Here is a 20,523-nt window from a genome sequence, read left to right on the forward strand (position 1 = left end):
ACTTGCAATAATTACTGCCAAATTTTCCTGGAATGAGGTGCAAGGAAGATGCTTCTCTGTTCTCAAGGAGGTGCTAATGACAAGAATGACAAGACAGAATTTCACACCAATGCTTGCAGTTATGGGACAGGAGCAGCTCTAGTGCACATTCAGGGAGGTACTGAGATGTGATAGCTTGGTCTTCCAGGATACTTTCCAAGTCCAAGGTGAACTACCCTACAACTGAGGAATTGTGCTTTGCAGTTGTTTGAGCCATCAAAAAGTTCCAGCCGTATTTATATGGGGAACTATTCACCAATGCAATGGACCACTATCCTTTGTGTTGGCTGCCTAGCCTGAAGAATCTGTTCGGTTGATTAGTAAGAGGGATATTGAGACTTCAGGAGTATATCATGGTAGTATATAAAAGCAGATAGTGCACTGCTGAAAATTATTAATGGAAGACTGTAGGAGCAGAACTATCATGCAATGGGGCGCAAACTGTTGCTTGCTATTCCAACTTACATACGGCCAGCTATCCTGAAGTATTTCCATCATGATTCAACATTTGGTCACTTGCGATTATTGACGATTCTAGACCAGAAACAGATCCAGGCACCATTGGTCAGATCTCTCTGATCTAATATATACTATGTGAGCCACTGTAATGCATACCAGCAATGGAAGCCAAGCACATGTTGCAATTACCTCTGGCGCATCTGATACCAATTTTCTCTCGAACATCTCCATTCCACTGGACTGCATCGACCTCCTGGGGAGGTTTCCAAAGTCGGCAAATGACACCTGATGGATAATAGTCTGCACTGGCTACCTCAGCTGCTATGCTGCCACCAAAGCTGTGCCAAATGCCAAAGTTCTGTAAATCTCAATATTCCTTGAAGAAGACATCCTTCTGAAGCATGGAGCACCCTATGTGATGATCTGTGACTGAGGAAATGTTTCCCACTCAAGACTAGTATTAGAGGTAATTTCATGTTACGACATCACCCACGGGATAATAACTGCATACTACCCACAAATAAATTACGTCACAGAAAGTTTTAATAAGATGTTGGCAGATATACTCTCGATGTATGTTGATTTCCAACAAAGAGACTGGTATACAATCTGCTCATTGTGACATTCACATGTAACACAGCAATGTAAGACATTACAGACATCACACCATCCTTTCTTATCCACAGTTGCGAGAACGAAAAGACTGTGGATACACCATTTCCGTTTAAGTCAGGTGACACACAGAATGACTACATGGAACATTTCATCAGTAGAAGTGAAGAACCAAGACAGCTACATACAGTCCCCTGATGCCGTGGATAAGTTACTAAAATGCTTCACTGGACCATATGGTATCTTTCGTCATTTGTCGAATGTCACATACAAAGACAAGCATTATAGCCCTTCATTACGAAGACAAAAGTGCAGAGACTGTCAAGTGTCCACTACATGTAGTGTGACTACAATTGTGAGGTGCAGATCAGTGATGGGTTTCCCATCCAAGGAAACTGAATGCTCGCTCAACATCCGTGAAACTTCGATGAGAGGAGCTACTGTCAATGCTCATCACGCAAAGAGCCTCCAGTGCTGTCATACCAAGGATCACTGGCAAAATATGGATGTTATAGTTTGCTCCAGGAGAGGAAGCAATGCCATGTGGCATGAGCTGTGCTGCATGCAATCTGGAGTAGCAGTTAGTATTGCTGGCTGGTATGCTGCAGGTTACCAATTCAAATCCCATCACTAGCAAACATCCATTGATTAATATTTATCATTTTTAGAAAGTTCTCAAAAATTCTTTATGTTTGTATTGTTTGCTTATTCTGGAATATTTACTGTTTGTATAAATAGCAGCACTTTACGTCCAGCATACAGTTCTGTACTGTCTGTATGCTGGAATCCATAATAAATGTACTTTCAGTGCTAGGTGTTGTACTTCACTGAGGGCTCTGCTTTCAGATTTGGACACGATTGTGATTACAACGTGAAAATATTAACAAATAAGTTACATCAGCTGTAGATATTATCTTTAATGATTACCTTAATATTTTATTCTAAATCATTCTGAGGTATCTTTCTAGTTCCTATTTCAATATCCATGACAGAAACTGCTAGGCTTCCATTATATACCACTAACATTATCTGAAGCAGTCACCCTCATCCAATGTTGTTGTTGATGTTGTTTTCCTCATTGTCGTCTTTTTCTTCAGTCCAAAGAAAGGTTTGATGCAGCTCTCTGCAACACCTATTCGATGGAGACCTGTTCATCTCTGCATAACTACTGCAACCTACTTTGATTTGAACCTGCTTACTGTATTCAAGCCTTGGTATCCCTCTACAATTTGTACCCCCACTCTCCCCAATACTGAACTGATAATTCCCTGAAGCCTCCGCAGGACATGTCCTATCATTGGATCTCTTCTTTTGGTTGAGTTGTGTCATAAATTTATAATTTTCCTCTAATTCGATTCAATACTTCCTCATAAGTTATTTAATCCACACATCTAATCTTTATCATTCTTCTGTGGCACCACACTTTAAAAGTTTCTATTATCTTCTAGTCAGCATTGTTTATCTTCCTCGCACCACCTCTGCAATAGGCCATATTCTAGAGAAACACTTCAGGGGGGGGGGGGGGGGGGGGAAATTATCATAATATTCAAATTTATATTCGATGTTAAGAAATTTCTCTTTTACAGAAATGCTTTCCTTGCTGGTCTCAGTCTACTCTTTACATTCTTCTTGCTTTGGCTAACATCAGTTATTTTACTGCCCAAATACCAAAACCCGTCTGCTACTTTTTGTGTCGCATTTCATAATTTAATTCCTCTACTATATTTCATCACCCTTGTTTAATGTTTGTCGATATTATTCTTATAACCTCTCTCCGATAGAAGCTAATCTGCCGCATTGGTTTTTTCAAAGTCCTTTGCCATCTCCGAGAGGATTAAAATGTCATTGGCAAACCTCATACTTATTATTTATTTTCTCTGAACATTAATTCTGTTTCCAAACTTCTCCTCAGTTCTCTTTACTGCTTGCTCAATGTACATACTGAGTAACGTTATCAGGAATAGGCTGCTACTCAGTCTCACTCTCTTATCACTACTGCTTCCCTTTCAAAGCAAAGTCTGGTTTCTATACAAGTTGTGAATCACTTTTCGTTCCCTGTATTTTATATCTGCTACCTTTACAATTTCAGAGTGTAATCCAGTTAATACTGTCAAAATCTGTCTCTAAATCTTAAAATGCTCTAAAGGTAAGTTTGCCTTTCTTTCAAGTGACCGAAATAATTCACAAGTGAACCGCCTGATGTCACTGTCTAATTGGCACAATATTTTGGCAAGTCACCACATTGCTGCACGTATCTACTCCCACCCTCCCTCCAATCTGACATTCCGTACACAATACGCAGCCAGGTGTGGGTGTCTTTCTAGCTTCCCCTCTCCCTCTTCTTCATCGCCGAGCTGCTCCTTCAAATTCTCACACTCAAGGATGCTTGCCGGAAGCATCTTTGCTGTTGCTCTGGCTACCCCTCAAGTCAGTTCATTGTGGGATGTCTGCTTCCTCTTCTTAATCAGACTCGATGCAGGTTCCCAAACTTTACTAAGGGTGTAGCCACTATCAGAATTGACTAGTAGTCTCTTTATTCAAATCTTGATAGAGTATTTAATGATGCAGTCCCAGAAGTTAGACACCTGAGTCACAACCTCTGTTTGTTAGCAATTCATTCTGTGTAATTCTGACAGGCAATGTTCCGTGACTACTGACTTGTTACACTGTTGCAATCCGGTCTGCTGCTGGTGTTCTTGGCAACGGTCTTCAACAGTATGCACTGTTTCACGTATGTAAATCATGCCACATTGGCAGGGGATCTGATGGAACCCAGATTTTCATAGTCCAAGATAATTCTTGGCACTACCAAGGAGTGCCAGTGTTTTAGCTGGTAGGCAGAAGATACGTCTTCAGCTGATGTTTCTAAGAATTTGACTATATTTCTGGATAATGTGCCACAAAATGGCATAAATGCAGTGGCCACGTCCTCCTAAGGTGGTTCTTCTGTTTCTGCCAGTTGTACAGTCGATGTAGATGTAGAGCCTCCAAATCTGCCAATCCGTGCAGCAGTTTTTCTGTAACACTGTTCTCTGATGTTCAATTTCTTGGTTGAGGCTCATATTGTCTGAGAGGGTGGGAGCCCTTTGTCCCAATGTTTTGAGTCCGCCATTTCTATGTGCTGGGTGGCGGCAGCAGTCCACATGTAAGTATAGGTTGACGTGCATCTTCTTACAGTACATTCTGTGGCCAATGTGCAATTCGCTTTCCCTCTTACCAGAACATCAAGAAAGAGGAGCCCTCAAGTCACTTCAAATTCCATGGTAAAAGTGATTTCTGGTGTATGGAATTGAGATGTATGAAGAAACCCTTCAGCTTGTCTCTCCCATGGGACCTGATGAAGGTGTTGCTTGCATAATGGAGGAAACAGGTAGGTTTTCACAGGACTGATTCCAGGGCATCCTACACAAAATGTTCCGTATAATGTTGTCAATAATTTGTGAAAGTGGACTACCTACAGCTACTTCTTTTGTCTGCTCATAGTAACAACAGTGCATGTTGGACACTGACATCTGGCCCTTCATCTGTGTACTACTTCATTGTGAATCACACTGAGAGAATTAGAAGAATCAGACTATATTACCCATTACTAGACTGTTCCTTTCATTTTTTATGAATGTAATTGACTATTATTCCAAGACAGTGTAACATTCAAGGGTGAATTTTTCAGTTTGCTAGCACTGGCAATTGTTTACAGCTCTCTACAAGATTGAGTTCACCTTCAATACTGCAACACACGTACTTCAGAAATATCTGTAGTATGCTGCCTGAGCTCCTACACTTAAAAACACTGAGATGTTTACCATCTGTTTCTGCTTTGGCAGGTATATTGTAATCCAATGATTGCAGTACAAAGAGCTTTTATAAAAACCACTTTCTGTACAAGTTGTATCCAAACAAGGGGCCTATGCTCGCCCACAGTATCTTTATGAACCCCAAAAGGTAGAGATGCTAGAAGCACAACATTATATACTTTTTAACATTAGCACAAACAATAAACTTTAATAATTTACAATAATATATATCTCAGTACTGTACTCTAAATTATCCTACAAAAATGTGATTATTTAAAGTACCTTCTGTTTTAACCTTGTTGGGCAGAGTATAGTCGGATCGTGTTGACCTCACTATGTGTATAATTTTCTGTATAAACTCAACCTCGGACTCCACCTCAAGATTTCTCCAAGGACACTGCCACAAAAAAGAAGTTCCCCTTCACTTACCATCAATTGAAACATAGAAAAAAAGTCACATTTGAAAACACCAGAGATTCAATTTACTTAATTGTTATTCATGGAAATAAAAGTTAAGAGCCTGCAAAATTCCAGGATAGATAAATTAAGCTGATGAGCAGATCCATCTTACTCAAAATGACGTGTCAACTGAACCTATATTCAGTGACAGGAAAAAATTGTTTTATTTTATCGCCAATTTTGATGTTCCCCCATCATAGCCCCCCCCCCCCCCCCCCCCCCTAAATCAATGTTTTTTTTGCTAGATTTATTGTTATTGTGCAAATTAGTTAATACTTTTGCCAAATTCATTATTATTGGCCAAAATTAGTGTGGTTTTTTTGTCAAATTCAGTGTATTTTTTGCCACATTTGGTATCTTTTCTGCTAAAGTCAGTATCATTCTTGCCAAACAGACCATAATTTTTATGTTTGTTTGTGTGTGTGTGTGTGTGTGTGTGTGTGTGTGTGTGTGTGTGTGTGTGTGTGTGTGTGTGTGTTTTAACGTATTCGTTCTCATTTTTTTGCCAAATCTGCTGCTACTCTTTCCCATATTCACTGCCCTGTTTTTCCTCAAATTAGGTTTTACTTTTTGCAAAATTTGGTGTTATCACATCTTTTGTAAAATTCAGTGATTTTTTGTCAAATTTGATATCGTAATTTTGTTGACTTCTTTCTTTTTTGCCAAATTCCGTGTTTTTTTTGCTCATTTCGGTGCTATTCCATCATCATAACAAAGATCGTGATGTTGGAAAACTGCTGTCAGTTTAAAATCATACATGACCCTCAGCATTGAGAAGATTAGAAGTTAAAATGCTGTTTTAATATTCAATAATATATAGAAAAACTATAAATTTTGTGATATATTGTACAAATCGCCAGTTTCACTAAAAACAGCCAATTTTGTATTATTTTTTGCACTACCATTTTCGCAAAATTTAGCTGTCTCTACCTATATGTTATTGTTATTCTCTTTTTTCCTGAGAATAGCAATTCAAATTTAGTCCAAACGTTGGCCAATTGAGGTTTTTTATATTACAACATGGTAGCACAATCAGGAGGATTGCAACACTGGTTATATGTATTTTCTATGTCTCAACATATAATTAAAATATGAGAGTGAAGTTATTATTTTGTGAAAATTTAGACAATTAGTGCAGCACAGCTACCAATAAACTGAGAGAGAGCAGCCAAATTCAAAGGAACAACAAACTTACTAGCAATTATTATTTTTTAGGCAGGTGAGTAATGTTTTTCAACAGACAGTTTGGAAGTTACATTGATGCTTGATACATACTATGCATAGTGGCTAGGGGTAGATCATAAATAAAACATTGGTAGTTCACAATGAACCAGCCTATCTATATAAGAGACACCTAAGATTAGTTATCATCAAACAAAATAATTCACTAAGACATTGCTTAGTGAATAGTGCAAAAAGTAAAGTTAATCATTCATCATGTGTGTATGTAACACTGAACAGCTGGCAGGCACAAGCTACACTGTCCCAGCTGGCTACATTGTTCTAACACTCTAGCCCATCTGAGGTGAGATGATGTGTTGGGTGGAGTGGATCACAGAAGAAAGGATGTGTGGAGGGCGACAGAGTGGTGGAGGGAAGGATGATTGATGGCTGGGATGAAGAGGCTGCAGCTAATACGTTTTAGTTACCTCATAATAAAATTATTCTCCTAAATCTCAGTAACATTTTTAATCTTGTTTATGTTGCTGCTGATATCTCAATGCCTAAAAATATGGTGAATGGGGATCTTTACCCTTCCATTATTTCTATTCTATCTTGGGTTTTCCTGTATATTAATACTGATTAATGAGTCATAAAACATGAAGGAGCAGATAGATCTTGAGTGATCCAATGAAATAATTTTGACCATCTTGTTCTTCACAACTTCAGTATCTTATAGGAATGGTGTACTACATCAAAGATGCTGTTTAATTTATTTTCAAAGTTCTGCCACAGTCATGGATGTGTGTATTTGGGTGTCTGCATGTGTGGGGGAATGTGCACTGCAGATGAGTGGTTGATTATTCCCATTATTGGTGTAAGGTGTAAGTAATTTAGGCAGAGATTAATTTATGAGAGAGCCCATACATAATCACATGCAAGTCTAATTTGATACTGGGGATTGGCATGACCACAGAAAAATGCTCAGTGAGAAAAGGGAGATTATCTATGCAAGGAACACAAACTATTTTCAAGAGCAACGGTTTAGGTTCTTATTTCATGACACGTCTTCCCATTCTGGTTCTTTTTTCTTTTGTTACACATCCATTTTCATATTATTAGAGGAATTAATCCCTCTGCTTATCAGTATCTATGGTATACATCAGAACCAGGCTAAAATATAAACATTTCTGCAAGAGTAAACGGAGTTGCAATTCTTCAAGCTTTCCTGGCAATATGTTGACATGTTGAATGTTTGGGTCTTCTGCTGGTTGGTGTCACTGTTCTTGCAACATCATGCAAGAACAATATGAACAATTGGCAGAAGCCTCGATTATTCAACATGTTATAAATACAGCTGCTAAATTTTCAAAGAAGTGTTACTACTGAAGTCATATGTAGAAAACATTACTGAAGTCATATGTAGAAAACATTACTGAAGTCATATGAAAAAAGATTTGTTAGAAAGAAGGAATAATCATGTTTTAAAAGCATTTGTGTAGTCAATATAGACTGAAGAATAAAGATCCCCCAAAAAATTAAATACAGGTCTCCTATACTGGGAATCCGTAGGTATCGCTTCACAAAGTTAAATCATCATCGCCATTAAATTTCTGCTGTCCTACAAATGTTTACACCATACAATAAATGGTGTACATGGGAGCCAACTACAAAGTGTTAAAAAACTAAAATAAATTCTGTATCAACCATTCAAGTTCACACTGAAGAGAAAGTACTGAAGTATTCCAAGATCACAACTTTAAAATGGTACACAGAAAAGGCATGAAAGTACATTCACTAAAATAGAGGCACAACATGACCTCTGATTTTCCCTACATGACACAAGATTATGAAATATGACATGCAGTCAACTTTTGAAAGGTATATACTAAACAGTAACATCTTAAATACTTACATGAAGATATTAAGAATATATGCTTACAACCATCCTGGCATAAAAGCATTTCTACATGAATAAAGAGCAAGCAAGGATAACACACAAAGCAAGAAGAGACCAAAAAAACATATGAAGCACCTAAAATTACCAGTGTCCATACCAATTTAGAATGTCCTTTCACACACAGAACACAAAAAGGCAAATAAAAAGGCAAAGACTGGTAAAACACACTGTGAACTATGTATTAGAAGTTCCTATAGAGATGCACATAACTAAAATGCGGACACCATGAAGATATCAGACCAAAAGCCATAACATTATGCCTAGAAATATTATACACACCTCTTTCTCATCTGGATATTGACTAACACAAATACTTTTTGCTTCACAACCAGAATGTGGAATCCTCTGGAATAATTCTTCGGTTATGAAAGGCATGAATGGAGACAGCAAACGAAGTCCCACATGTAAGCAAGTATACAACGTATTTTTTGCTGACTTCATTGCTTCTTTGTCATTGCTCTGGAAGACAGGCTTTAAATATTCTAGATAGACATCACAAAGGTCATAAAGCCACACATTATAGCATGCAGTAGTTGCCTGTGGGAAGTCATACTTTTCAAAGCCTTCATTACAACTTCTGACAGCAGCAGCTAGCCGACTACGCATCCAAAGATCCATCGGTGATTCACTTTCACAACTCTGAAATAGCATTTACTCATAAGATGTCTTACAAGAAACTGTTTCATATATACAAATTATTACAGGTAATTAATACAGTTATTAATAACACCATTAAAAGTAAACCCCAAGCACTGCACATCTGGAAAGGTAGTGTGCAACAGTACTTCACATATTGCAACCTCCTAATAATAGCAGTAGATGCATGCCTCTACAGCTTTCCATTTCTTCTTTAGTCATTACTGTTTCACAATTTTGTACTTTGTGTCAATTTTATATTTTAGATGTGTGTATTCATTTTTACCTGCTTCACATGCTGCTTTTTTATATTTTCTCTGTTCATTAATTATGTTCAAAATCTCATTTCTTTTCCTATGATTTCTAACTGACATTGTCTTTTTGACTCCTTGTTCCTCTGCTGTCCTCATGATGCCATCTCTTAAAGCTATCCAATTTGTCTCCTATCATGTTTTTTGTCCTGTTTCAGTAAATAGTTTGTGTGGAGAAGCAAGTATGAATTCTCACTTACTACCAATATGTAAATTAACTTTGAGTGTCAAGATAACAAGCTTTTCCCCATCCCCACTGAAACCAAAGCATGCAGGCCCCTAGTACTGGAGGGTTGCATTTGCACAATAGCACATTTCTATTGACACCAATTCATTCAGAAGTTTTTGGAAAAAAAAAATAGTTTTCATAATTTTGAATTTTGCTGAAAATGAAAGCTACAAACTTAAAACTTAATAGCATATATAGTGAAACATAAAAATATCAAACTTGGGTGTGGTTTAAGTATATTCATTATTTTCTGAGTTATTTTGTAAAATGTGACAATGGAAAACTGCAAAAATTAATGACCCTTTTAGTTTGACTCAGAAATTAGTAAATTCAGCACCGCATTCTACCTATAACATAAGAAAACTATGTATACATCTGACTAGGAAGATTCAGAAATGAAAATCTACCACCAAATCCATTTTAAAATCACCGTGTCGGTTTTTATTTGAGCAGACGGTCCAAATTCATTCAGCTTATATTAAGAACCATCCTCTACTGTACAAAAAATTGATGGTGGCTCAGAATCCCAATAGGGAAAGCTATTCAAAATTTTGTACTGTGCAAGAGGACTTTTTTTAACCCCTAGTTATGTGCATCGTGTAAGAAAGCTATGCACTCTCTCTGCCGTGCACAACAGTGAATGTTGTTCGAGACAGTCTGGAGCAGAGTACACAGTCTGCTGGAACAATGAAAGCAGCCTAGATATTCGTAATTGAACAGAATACCATTTGCCTCAGGTAGCTGTGTCTGAGAACTATAATATGGCAGATGAGACACATTTAATGTATAATGGAATTTATAGAATTACAACTCAAGTGATGTTTGAAGGAGATAGAGTAACTGGTATATTAACACATCTCATATTTCAGAATTTGATGTAACTTTTTGTGTGCCACCTGCATGGAACACCGTACAGTGAGTGGATTACGAGAACTTTCCATTTTTTGCTCAAGTAAACATACAATTGAACTAACTAACCAATAATTAAAAGATTACACTTTCTTATCGAAATAGTGCCAAGTGCTGTAGTTAATTCATTGTAGAAGAGCTTGCTTCTGATAAGAAATTAAGAGGCTCTAATATACAGACTTTTGGAAGAACTGACTTCACATCATTTATCAAACAGCATGCCTTATTGTCATGCACCACACAATAGGCATAGTTTTTCAGCAGGTGAAATTGAAATGTCAAGAAGCAAATGGAATATTACAGCTAATGCTTTTACAATATATTCAATTTACCCACTTGAGTGATAAGAGAAATCAGGCTAGTAAAACCTTAGGTAACAGATAGGGAACATTACAAAATGGGTTAGATCTAACTATGTGACAAAGACTGGCATTATGATTATTTTGATCACAAACAATACAATTAATCATCTTCTATTACACCTATGCCACTCCAAAACCTGGCTAATGTAGCCTCTGACTCTTGCAACAACCTCTGGTTCTTTCACCTTAATCAGGTCCCATCTACTAAATTTCTGACTTTCTCAAATTTCTTTAGCTGATGACCAGTAAGTTACGGTCAGAGTCAATGTCTGCCTACGGAAATGTTCTGCAGCTCAAAATCTGGTTCTAAATCTGTCTTAATATAGGTATAGAATATAAGTCTCTTTCATTTATACAACCTTCCATAATTCTTAGCTCAAGTTTTTGCAGTAAGACTGTGCTCTGAACTAACTTCTACTAGGTGGTTTCCCCTTTCATTCCTTTCCCTGCTGTTCTTCCTTATACTTTTCCTATTACTGACTTCCATTCCCTGATCACAATTAAATTTAAGTTTCTCTTAATGAACTGAATAATGCCTTTCATCTCATTATACATTCTTATCTCTTTATCATCTGCAGAGGTAATAGTCATATAAACTTTTACTACTGTCTTGGGTCCTGGCTTTGTACCTATCGTGGGTAATATAACACATTCACTAAGCTCTTCTTAGTAGATTATCTGCATTCTTATTTTCTTATTCATTACTGGACCTACTCCTGAATTATCAGTACTTGGTTTTATGCTAATACCCCTTCACCTGACCACAAATCTTGTTCCTCTTGCAACCACACTTCAGTAATTCCCACTATAACTCTCGCCTATTGATTTCCTTTTTCATATTCTCTCGCCTACCGACTGAGGAATCTGACATTCCAAGCTTCAAACTGTAGAACACCACTGACTATCTGTCAAAGTGAAAATAGATTATCAACATATTTTGTGTACCAAAAAATATCTAAAGTAAAACAGATGCCTCACACTATACAATGAATTCAAAGAAGTGACATCACTCTAAGACCAGTTACATGATATTCACTGTCTCCCTATTCAAATGGAGCAACTTGGAGGTCCAAATTTCAACAAAAAGTTTCAGCATGTTGGAACTGAAGAGAGATTTTTATTTTATATGCGAATAACAACAGCCTAAATTACAATTTCTTTTCCTTTCACTGGTTGTGACTAGGCTTCGATTATGATAACCATCATCTAACCAATATTTATTTACCTAGACTACACAAGGGTGCTGGTGCTTGGAGCTGCTCTGTACTACAAAATGGTAGACATCACAGAAGTACAGTCTTCGACAAAAACTGTTCTTTGACCTGCACTAGTATGCTGTCATCATACTGGAACTTTCCTGAATAAACTAGCAAGCTGACCAGCAGTTTTGCCTAGTCAATGGTATTGCTTGACAAAGATGTACCTCCTAAGCTGCACATCCAACTGATGACTGGTCTGGAGACGGCACTGGGCAAACATACGGCACCAATGGAAATGCTGTTACTAACTAAGCGGGGAGTATTTATACTCACTCGGGCCTGGTGTGTTGTGACAGGAGCCTGCCGCTGTCACATAGCTATCTGTGAAACATTGCCTTCTGCTACGGCATGTAGTCCTCCAGTGCACCACTACAATAGATTGCTGCATTGTAAAATGCTACTCCATCATTATTGTGGTCCCAAGCTGTAAAATTACACATGTGGCTGGCCTGCATACTGCATGACTGGCTGCTGTGACCTGCCTGAGGCTGATGCCACAACACATGAAGCAGCAATCTTCTAAGCAATCCTGAAGACTTTTGACATTTGTGCATCAGTGGTGTTGAGTATCATACCACACACACAGCCAGTTATCTGCATAGTGTCCAGTTAGCATTGCTGACCATTGACCTAGCAGGCTTTTTTGGACTCTGCTCAGTTTGATACATGATGTCAGCCTAGGAAGTGGTCAATGGAGTGCAAATCCTGTAGCACCTCCCACTGCCGTATGTGCAAGAACAAAACAGTGTAATAAAAGATCAGTGGTGGATAATGACCTGTATTTATGCCCCATGATGAGAAGCCATAAATCATCTGTCAAAAAGAGATCCTTGAGATCTCAATCCTGGATGCACATGATAAATGTAGCTCAACAATAAATGGCATGAACCAAAATCACCCCAGAAACACTATGAGCAGAAGGGCAGTGAGATTAGTGAGAGCATATGGACAACTGATGCACAATGAGGCAGATATGGAAATATGCAGTTAGTTTCTGATGCACCTGCACTGTTACAGGGACTGACAGTAGGTTGGCAGCTGTGGGGAGAAGACAGAAATGGTAAGGTTCCTTAGGAGCAAATCAGAAAGTCTTTGCCCCTATCCCTCTTTAGTCAAATTGTGGCTGTAGATGTGAAGTCAACATATCCATTCCCAGCAGTGGACCTTTCTTGGATCAGATGGGCCTTCTCTGCCAGTAGCTCCACAGTATGGCGCTGCTGTCAGTTGCTGAAGATGGCTGTTGCACTTCACACGCCCGCAGTGTATGAGCTACAAAGTGCGATTCATTTTCTATGGGACAAGGGAAGAACACCCATTGAAATATACTAGGAAATATAGCCCACAAATGGGGAAAAGTGTCTTGATTTGAGAAGTGTGAGGTGGTGTTACTGTGAGTTCACAACAGGCCTTGAAGACTTGCAAGACAATTAGTGCTCGAGGAGGTCGCATTCAAAGCTGACTGATGAAATTTCCTGTGCAAATGTAATTGTGAAAGTGGATTGGTGTGCGTATCTCAAGGACACTTCCCTTGAGCTTGGCATTTTGTATGGGAGTGTTTACAACATCATTCACAAGTCCTTAACATACCAGAAGATTTAATGTCAGTGGGTGGCTAAGCAGTTGGATGACATGAAGAAGGGCAAGTGAATTATTGCTCCACTGACTCACCTGCAACATTATGCTGAAGAGGGTGACAGTACTAATAATGAAACATGGATACTGTCTTTCACACCAAAGTATCGAAGCAGAAGAGTCTGGTGTAGAAATGTCTGGGTTCGCCTGTGACAAAAAAATTCTGTTCAGTGCCATCTGATGTTAATGGACTTCTGGGATAGCCATGACTGCTTCCACTGGATTTCATGCCAGTGAGTGCAGCAATAAACGATGACAGTTATTATTCCACACAGTCACATTTGCAAGCTACCGTCATGAAGAAGTGATGTCAGATTCTTGATGTGGATAATGTGGTCATCTACTACAACAATGCAAGGCCACATGTGGCAATCAGAATAACTGACAAGCTACAGTCATTCACTGAGAGAGTCTGGAGCACACCATACAGTCCCAATCTCGCCTCTAGTGATTTCCATGTTTTTGGTCTGCTGAACTTTCTGACAAGAAAGTGATTCCACGCAACAACAGTCCGAAGGTGGTTCCATAGTCACCCGGATGAACTATACCACAGGCTAATCTCAATTTACTGATGCAATGAGACAAATATCTGAATTGATTTGGAGCCCATATGGAAAAATAGTATGAAATACAAAGAATAGTATGTATTTTCATAATTACCTGGAGTCAACAATACTTTATCACAGGGCTTCAGATAACGTAAAATGTGTGTCTAACACATGCATGAAGGATTTCCCTGTATCAGAAGTGCAAATTTCTTCCCTTATAGCTAGATGCCACTTGCATTCCTCTGGGAAAACAGAAGCCATCTCACTGATGAGGTTTCCTTCTGCCTTCCCCCTTATTCTTCCACTGTGACAGTGATGCTGCACCAGAAAGAGCAGCTGGGGTGGGGTTGTGGATTGCTACTTTATGGGCCTGCTGATTCTCTTGGGCAAGTTTCAGTAACTGTGTCACCAGTAACCGAAACTTCATCAGAACTATCATTACAGATGAGCAAAGTATGGCATAATGCCTTCCAAATCATCATTTTTAGGTCTTTGGCACTCACCATGTGTTTCTATTTTTGAAGAAATGGTAGATACATACTGATTTCTGATACTTCCTTTTAACTGTTCTCTGTATGCCTGCAGGGATGAACAAGTGGCTTAACAATGCATGTATTTCTATGAAAGTTACTAAAGTCATTAGGGAGACAAATGAATGCATCCCGTGTCTACCACTGCAAGTGCAGTTCAAATTAAGATACAAATTGCAGACTCTTTTTAAATAATATTTTGGTCTCTGAAGTAAATGATACCCAAGTCCAATGTTTGAGTTATATCAACTTATTTTTAGCTATTGTATTAGGTACCTACTCATCTTGCAAATTTAATCTTCTGAATTTCTTCATCAATTAATGCCTCACACTCACAGCTCTAAACTACACACTAACCTGAACAGTCAAACAAAACATCATGCAGATTAACACAAAGTTCTATTTTAGGCACAGGTTGGACAAATTTCCTGCATGTTGAATGTTTCTTGTGGGAAGCATGTTGCACATACAGATAGGTCACTTAAAATAGCACATTGGAATTGGGATGTATGATCTCACTTCAAGGTGTATAAAACCTGTTGTCACATGTTCTGGTAATGTTGAAGAGCTGAAGGTCAGTATAAATGCATTTCTTCAAAATATTCTTTTTGTATCCCTCATGCCATTTGCTTTCCACTGTTCCTTCAGTTGCTCCACACTTACTTATTTGTATCAACTTGCTATGTGAGATCTGTCATGCCTGCTACGATATATCTGTTTCTGTCAGAAGCATACCCTTTCTGAATGCCTCATCAGCTTCAGCATACCTGCTACAGATACTTATCTTTTAGGAATATAAAACTGTGTTTTTTTGTAAGAGTATTCTCTTCTCATGACAAGAAAAATCTTGTGTCCTGTTACAAACTGGATTCATTTCTGAGCTGATGCTCTTAGTTTGCTTTCTGGAATTCTATTTGTGCAATAGCTATTGTTCCTAGACAATATATCCATTCTTTAGGTGTGTTTTCTTTACAAAGAATTGGAAACCATGGTGTTTCCAAGAGCAACAATGGAATTAAAAATCAACTTTGGCTCAAGCTTAATACGTACAACTGACGAGCATTAGGTGCCACAGAGGTTGTGCACTATTACTGTTTTGTCTCAACCATCATCCAACTCATCAGGAGGCAGTGCAACTTCAGACAGAGGTATTTCCATAGAGGTTTGTACAATCCTGGCAATACGCCAAGATCCCCATTCCATATGAAAGACAACCACTGACCATTGTCCCACACAGGCATCACCTAATTATGGCCAGGTCTTACACTAACGTAAGATTCATGACACCCTGGTTTGCCATAAACAGTCTAAACTGACTGAAGCGCATGACATCTGGTGCACTCTAGACAGGCATGGTGCAAACAATGTGAACACACTTCCCCCCCCCCCCCCCCCCCGCCCCTTTCAATTCAAAATGAAAAGCCCTAGTATGTGCAACGATACCAAATGGTTTACTCCTTGCCCAGCATTTTCTTGGAAACACTTTACATTGCTTTCACACTCACATGCTAGGTTTCACTACCAATGATATCCTTGTTAAGTTTTACAACATAATGGCTGCTTGATAAAACCAAATTACCACTCTCTGTAAGCCTCAGGTATCCAGATGATCATTTCTCGTGTTCCGTTCCAGGTGGTACCAAGCCACTTCTTTAAAATCATAAACTTACGCGCTGACCATAAATGTGACCTTAAAGACACCACAAATTGACACATATCTGATAAACTTCCCTTTTCATAAGGTACTACATGCTTGCACTAACGTTTCCTGAGTCTTAAAATGATACTTACTTTAATTTCTAAATATTGTTTTGTGCGTGTTCTTAGACCTGAGAACTACCATGTCAGTCTTGGTGTTCAAGTGTCACTGATTTAACATTCAGGAGTACAGAGTGAGTGTGTGTGTGTGTGTGTGTGTGTGTGTGTGTGTGTGTGTGTGTGTTGGGGTTTATGGGCGCTCAACATCGAGGTCATCAGCGCCCTGACACACATTAAAAGGAACGAATGTGGAGAGACCTAATAAAACTGAAAAACACATTCAAAGGAGGAGTACAGAACATACACTGACTCCACATTCTGTCTCACTAGTATGCACTAATCTTTTGTAACCAAAAGCAGAACTATATCCAAAGAATGCAGACTTCAATTTCAGCTTCCAGGTTGAAAATCTGGTATCTTCAACCGTACACCATCTTCAGTTAGACCTATTTGTCATCTTTTGCTACCGTATACTGCTATAGAAGTTGTTTTCTTTCTTTTTATTTTGTTGCGTTGGACTGTTCTTGACAGGCCATCACCCAAACTTTCCAAAATGTATATTTTGGCTCCTCACATATTATAACAATAAGTTTATGATTTACGTGCAAAATTAAATTTCAGAGTCTCAAGTGAGGAGAAGCCCAACAATATTTTCTAGAAATCAGTAATGTTTGAGAAAGATGGGTCTGAAAATTTAATCTTCATTTTTACGAGACCATGTTTCCCGTACCACTGATGGAAGTATTGCTTCCCTCTACTACATGTTATTCCAACACATCCATCATTTGAAGATGTGATATTCAAATTGTCAATCCAGTAATAAAAATCTCTTTCAATATTTGTAGACTTAAAGGTATGAATAATGGCGAACAGATTTTCACCATGAGAATAGAAAATTACAAAGGTTACTTAAAAAACAATGTTGAATGCTATGGTCACAAATTTCAACTATGAATTCCCAAACACATCTTTACATATATTCTTACCTCACTTTCAGAGTTTTGAGGACCATCACTGCAAACACCATACACTGTAGCAGGCAATTTGTTCCCTTCAGAGCTGAAGCTACTAATGTGCTTATACCACCTGAGCATATTTGGAAATCTTTCTAATTCACCATTGTCATTCAGTGCACCAAAAACAATCAAATCTGATTTGGAAGGTGTGTAGCCTTGGAGGTAACTATAATCAGTAAGATAAGAGTCAACTATTTCACAGTCATTCATCGTTAGGTGGAAATTTCTGTCTTTTTCACATGATGAGATAATCCTCAACAGGTGATTCACATTATTCAGTTCTTTCTTGCCTTTGTTACTTGCACTTTTATTTCTTGGTTTAGAGTTTGGCGTAAAATCTGTCCCTAAATAACTAAGTGCAAATTTTGTGGCATTCCAAAGCTTATTGCAAAAGAATCTATATCCTTGCACTCTCAAAATGTCCAAATTTATATCTCGTCCTGTAAAAAGAAAAGAAAAGGGATACCTGTTGAAATAATTCTTAAACAATTATGTAACTAAACAATTATTGTGCCAGTAATTAATTTTTTACCTTGGCTTACATATGCACACAAAGCAAACCTCAAAGCATCTGCTCCACATTCTGGAATTCCATTGGGATAGTCCTGTTTCTGACCTTGCTTTGCTCTTTCTATCTCTCTAGGATCCAAATTGCTATTTGTTAATTGTTTGTGGAGATCCTGTAATGAATTTCACAATTGCTGTTTTTATATACTGCTGAAAAACAAAATGAGGCAGAACTTACAAAAGAAGGTAAAGCGATGCATGGGAACAGGGACAGACAGAAGAATATTTTGAGAAGGAACAGGAAGAAATGACATTGTCATGATGAAGCAGCCACATTCTGGTTCTCTAGAATAAATTACTTACTTCTTGGCTGTAAACAAATGTACCACTTAAGATAGTGCAAAGATAAAACACTGCATTCGCACCTGACACTGAGTTAGTTTCAGATCCCATAACAGTATTCTTACCTAGGATTCCATGGTTCTGACAGATAACTCCAGCAAATTTATTCCATTGAAAGTCAGTTTCCATCCATCTGTATTTTTCACTTTATTTTGACATTTATCTCATGAATGTGCAATTGACAAATTATCAAACAATGTGGCAGACATATTATAGCTGCCTCCCTTGACGGACTGACAGTTCAGTACATACAACAGTTAGTTCACGAAGCAGGCCCAACAGGTTTCCGAAGATGACATAATCCTTGGAACTGTTTGCTAAACATTGAAAAAATTAGGAAATAAAGCTGCAAGGAAACTGAATTTCACTGGGGGAAACAAAACTGTCCTATGGATACCATGAAAAATCCATCTATATTCCAAGGTGGACTTTCCACACAGTCATTGTGTTTTCATCTAAATGACTGCACAAAATCCTCACTAAATGACACATTGTTTCTTGTCATAGCAATGTTAAGTACAGAGATATCAACATAAACTTCTTAATTTTTTTTAAATGCAGCGATTTATTTGCACCTGGCTTGTTGCCATTTGCAACTTTCAGAGAAGCATCATGAGTGGTGAAATTTGAGTAAAATCTACAGATTTCTCTGGTTGCCATGTTAAAATTTGCTTCTTTTCTGAAAACACAGCAGAGTTTAAACAGTCTCACCTCACTAACACGTTGTGCAGACGCAGTTGCAAAAGAATTCTGAAAAAGCGCATTCTCAGTAAAATAAATGTGTAATTTCTTCACTTATGTTGTTCTCAAATCCATAGCATTTCTTATTTCACCAACCATTGATGGTCCTTAAAAATTGAATTCTTTCATTGAAAAAGTCTGTAGTTAGTGGAATAACATGGTAGATAATGAAGTTTTGCATAATAACCATGCATCAAGATACTCACCTCTTTGTATGCTATTACTTGCCAAAATCTCGTTTCTAAATGATTCATGGAAAATCTCATATAAAGATGTGAAACAAATACTAACAGAGAGATAGAGGGGCTGGCCAGTACTTACCTCAGCTCAGTACAGCCGATAGATACACATAAAATGTGTATTTTTATGTGTATCTATCGGCTGTACTGAGCTGAGGTAAGTACTGGCCAGCCCCTTTATCTCTCTGTTAAAATCTCATTTCTATATCTCTAACTGTTTATGGAATATGAAGAATGTTGTAAACATTTCACTCTGGCTTTATCTCCAGTGCAGCACGATAGCAAATTAGTGTTCTACGTCAGATCAGTTTTCTTGAGATTGGTGGCAGATAAAGACCTCCAGCCAAGTCTAAAGAAAAATTCAATATATTAGCTAGATTTCATATGCTGCAACATATTTTATAATAGGCATCAAATGCAAAATCATTGCAACATCTGTTTTTCATTACGAATTGAGATGGACAACATTCTGCATTTAGCGGTTAGGGAGGAGCTGTGGCAGAGATTTATATAATTCACATCACCTGTGACTATATAAGGAAATGGACTGCAAGATTCTGACACATCCCTAGAAGGCAGAAGCTAGAACACGCCTTCTGAAATGTCACAGACACACTGCAAATTGAGTAAAAAGCCTGAAATTTTACTGCACTGACATGCCTTGACAGCCTTCATCTGCATAACATACAGCTCAATCATGGTTAGTACACACTCATCCAGCTCTTTCCTGGTAGCATAGTCTGCACACTTATCTCATTTTATGCCTTGCAGTTTTTTCTCTGGAGTAATCTCAAAGATGAAACCTATATACAAGTTGTAATAATTGCAGTAGTATCCGGTCTGTACTGATATCCTTCAATGTATGACTGTTGATAAATGTTGCAGAATACAATGGGCATTTAGAACATTTTAAAGAAGTTTTTATGGCCTTTTTTTGTAATTTCTTTTTTGTTGCTGTTG

General features: G+C 38.0%; 1 protein-coding gene across 1 annotated transcript in view; it reads right to left on the reverse strand.

Moving 5' to 3' along the window:
- Nucleotides 1-20,523, reverse strand: part of LOC124612550 (valine--tRNA ligase) — a 208,721-nt gene that overhangs the window by 23,129 nt on the left and 165,069 nt on the right. Inside the window, exons 13-16 of the mRNA XM_047140825.1 lie at nt 18,207-18,354; nt 17,645-18,114; nt 8,764-9,123; nt 5,187-5,301 (exon numbers count right to left, since the gene is read on the reverse strand). Coding sequence (XP_046996781.1) covers nt 5,187-5,301; nt 8,764-9,123; nt 17,645-18,114; nt 18,207-18,354 — 1,093 coding nt within the window. The remainder of the gene's footprint in view (nt 1-5,186; nt 5,302-8,763; nt 9,124-17,644; nt 18,115-18,206; nt 18,355-20,523) is intronic.

Source organism: Schistocerca americana, chromosome 4, assembly GCF_021461395.2.
Source record: "Schistocerca americana isolate TAMUIC-IGC-003095 chromosome 4, iqSchAmer2.1, whole genome shotgun sequence".
Lineage (NCBI taxonomy): Eukaryota > Metazoa > Arthropoda > Insecta > Orthoptera > Acrididae > Schistocerca > Schistocerca americana.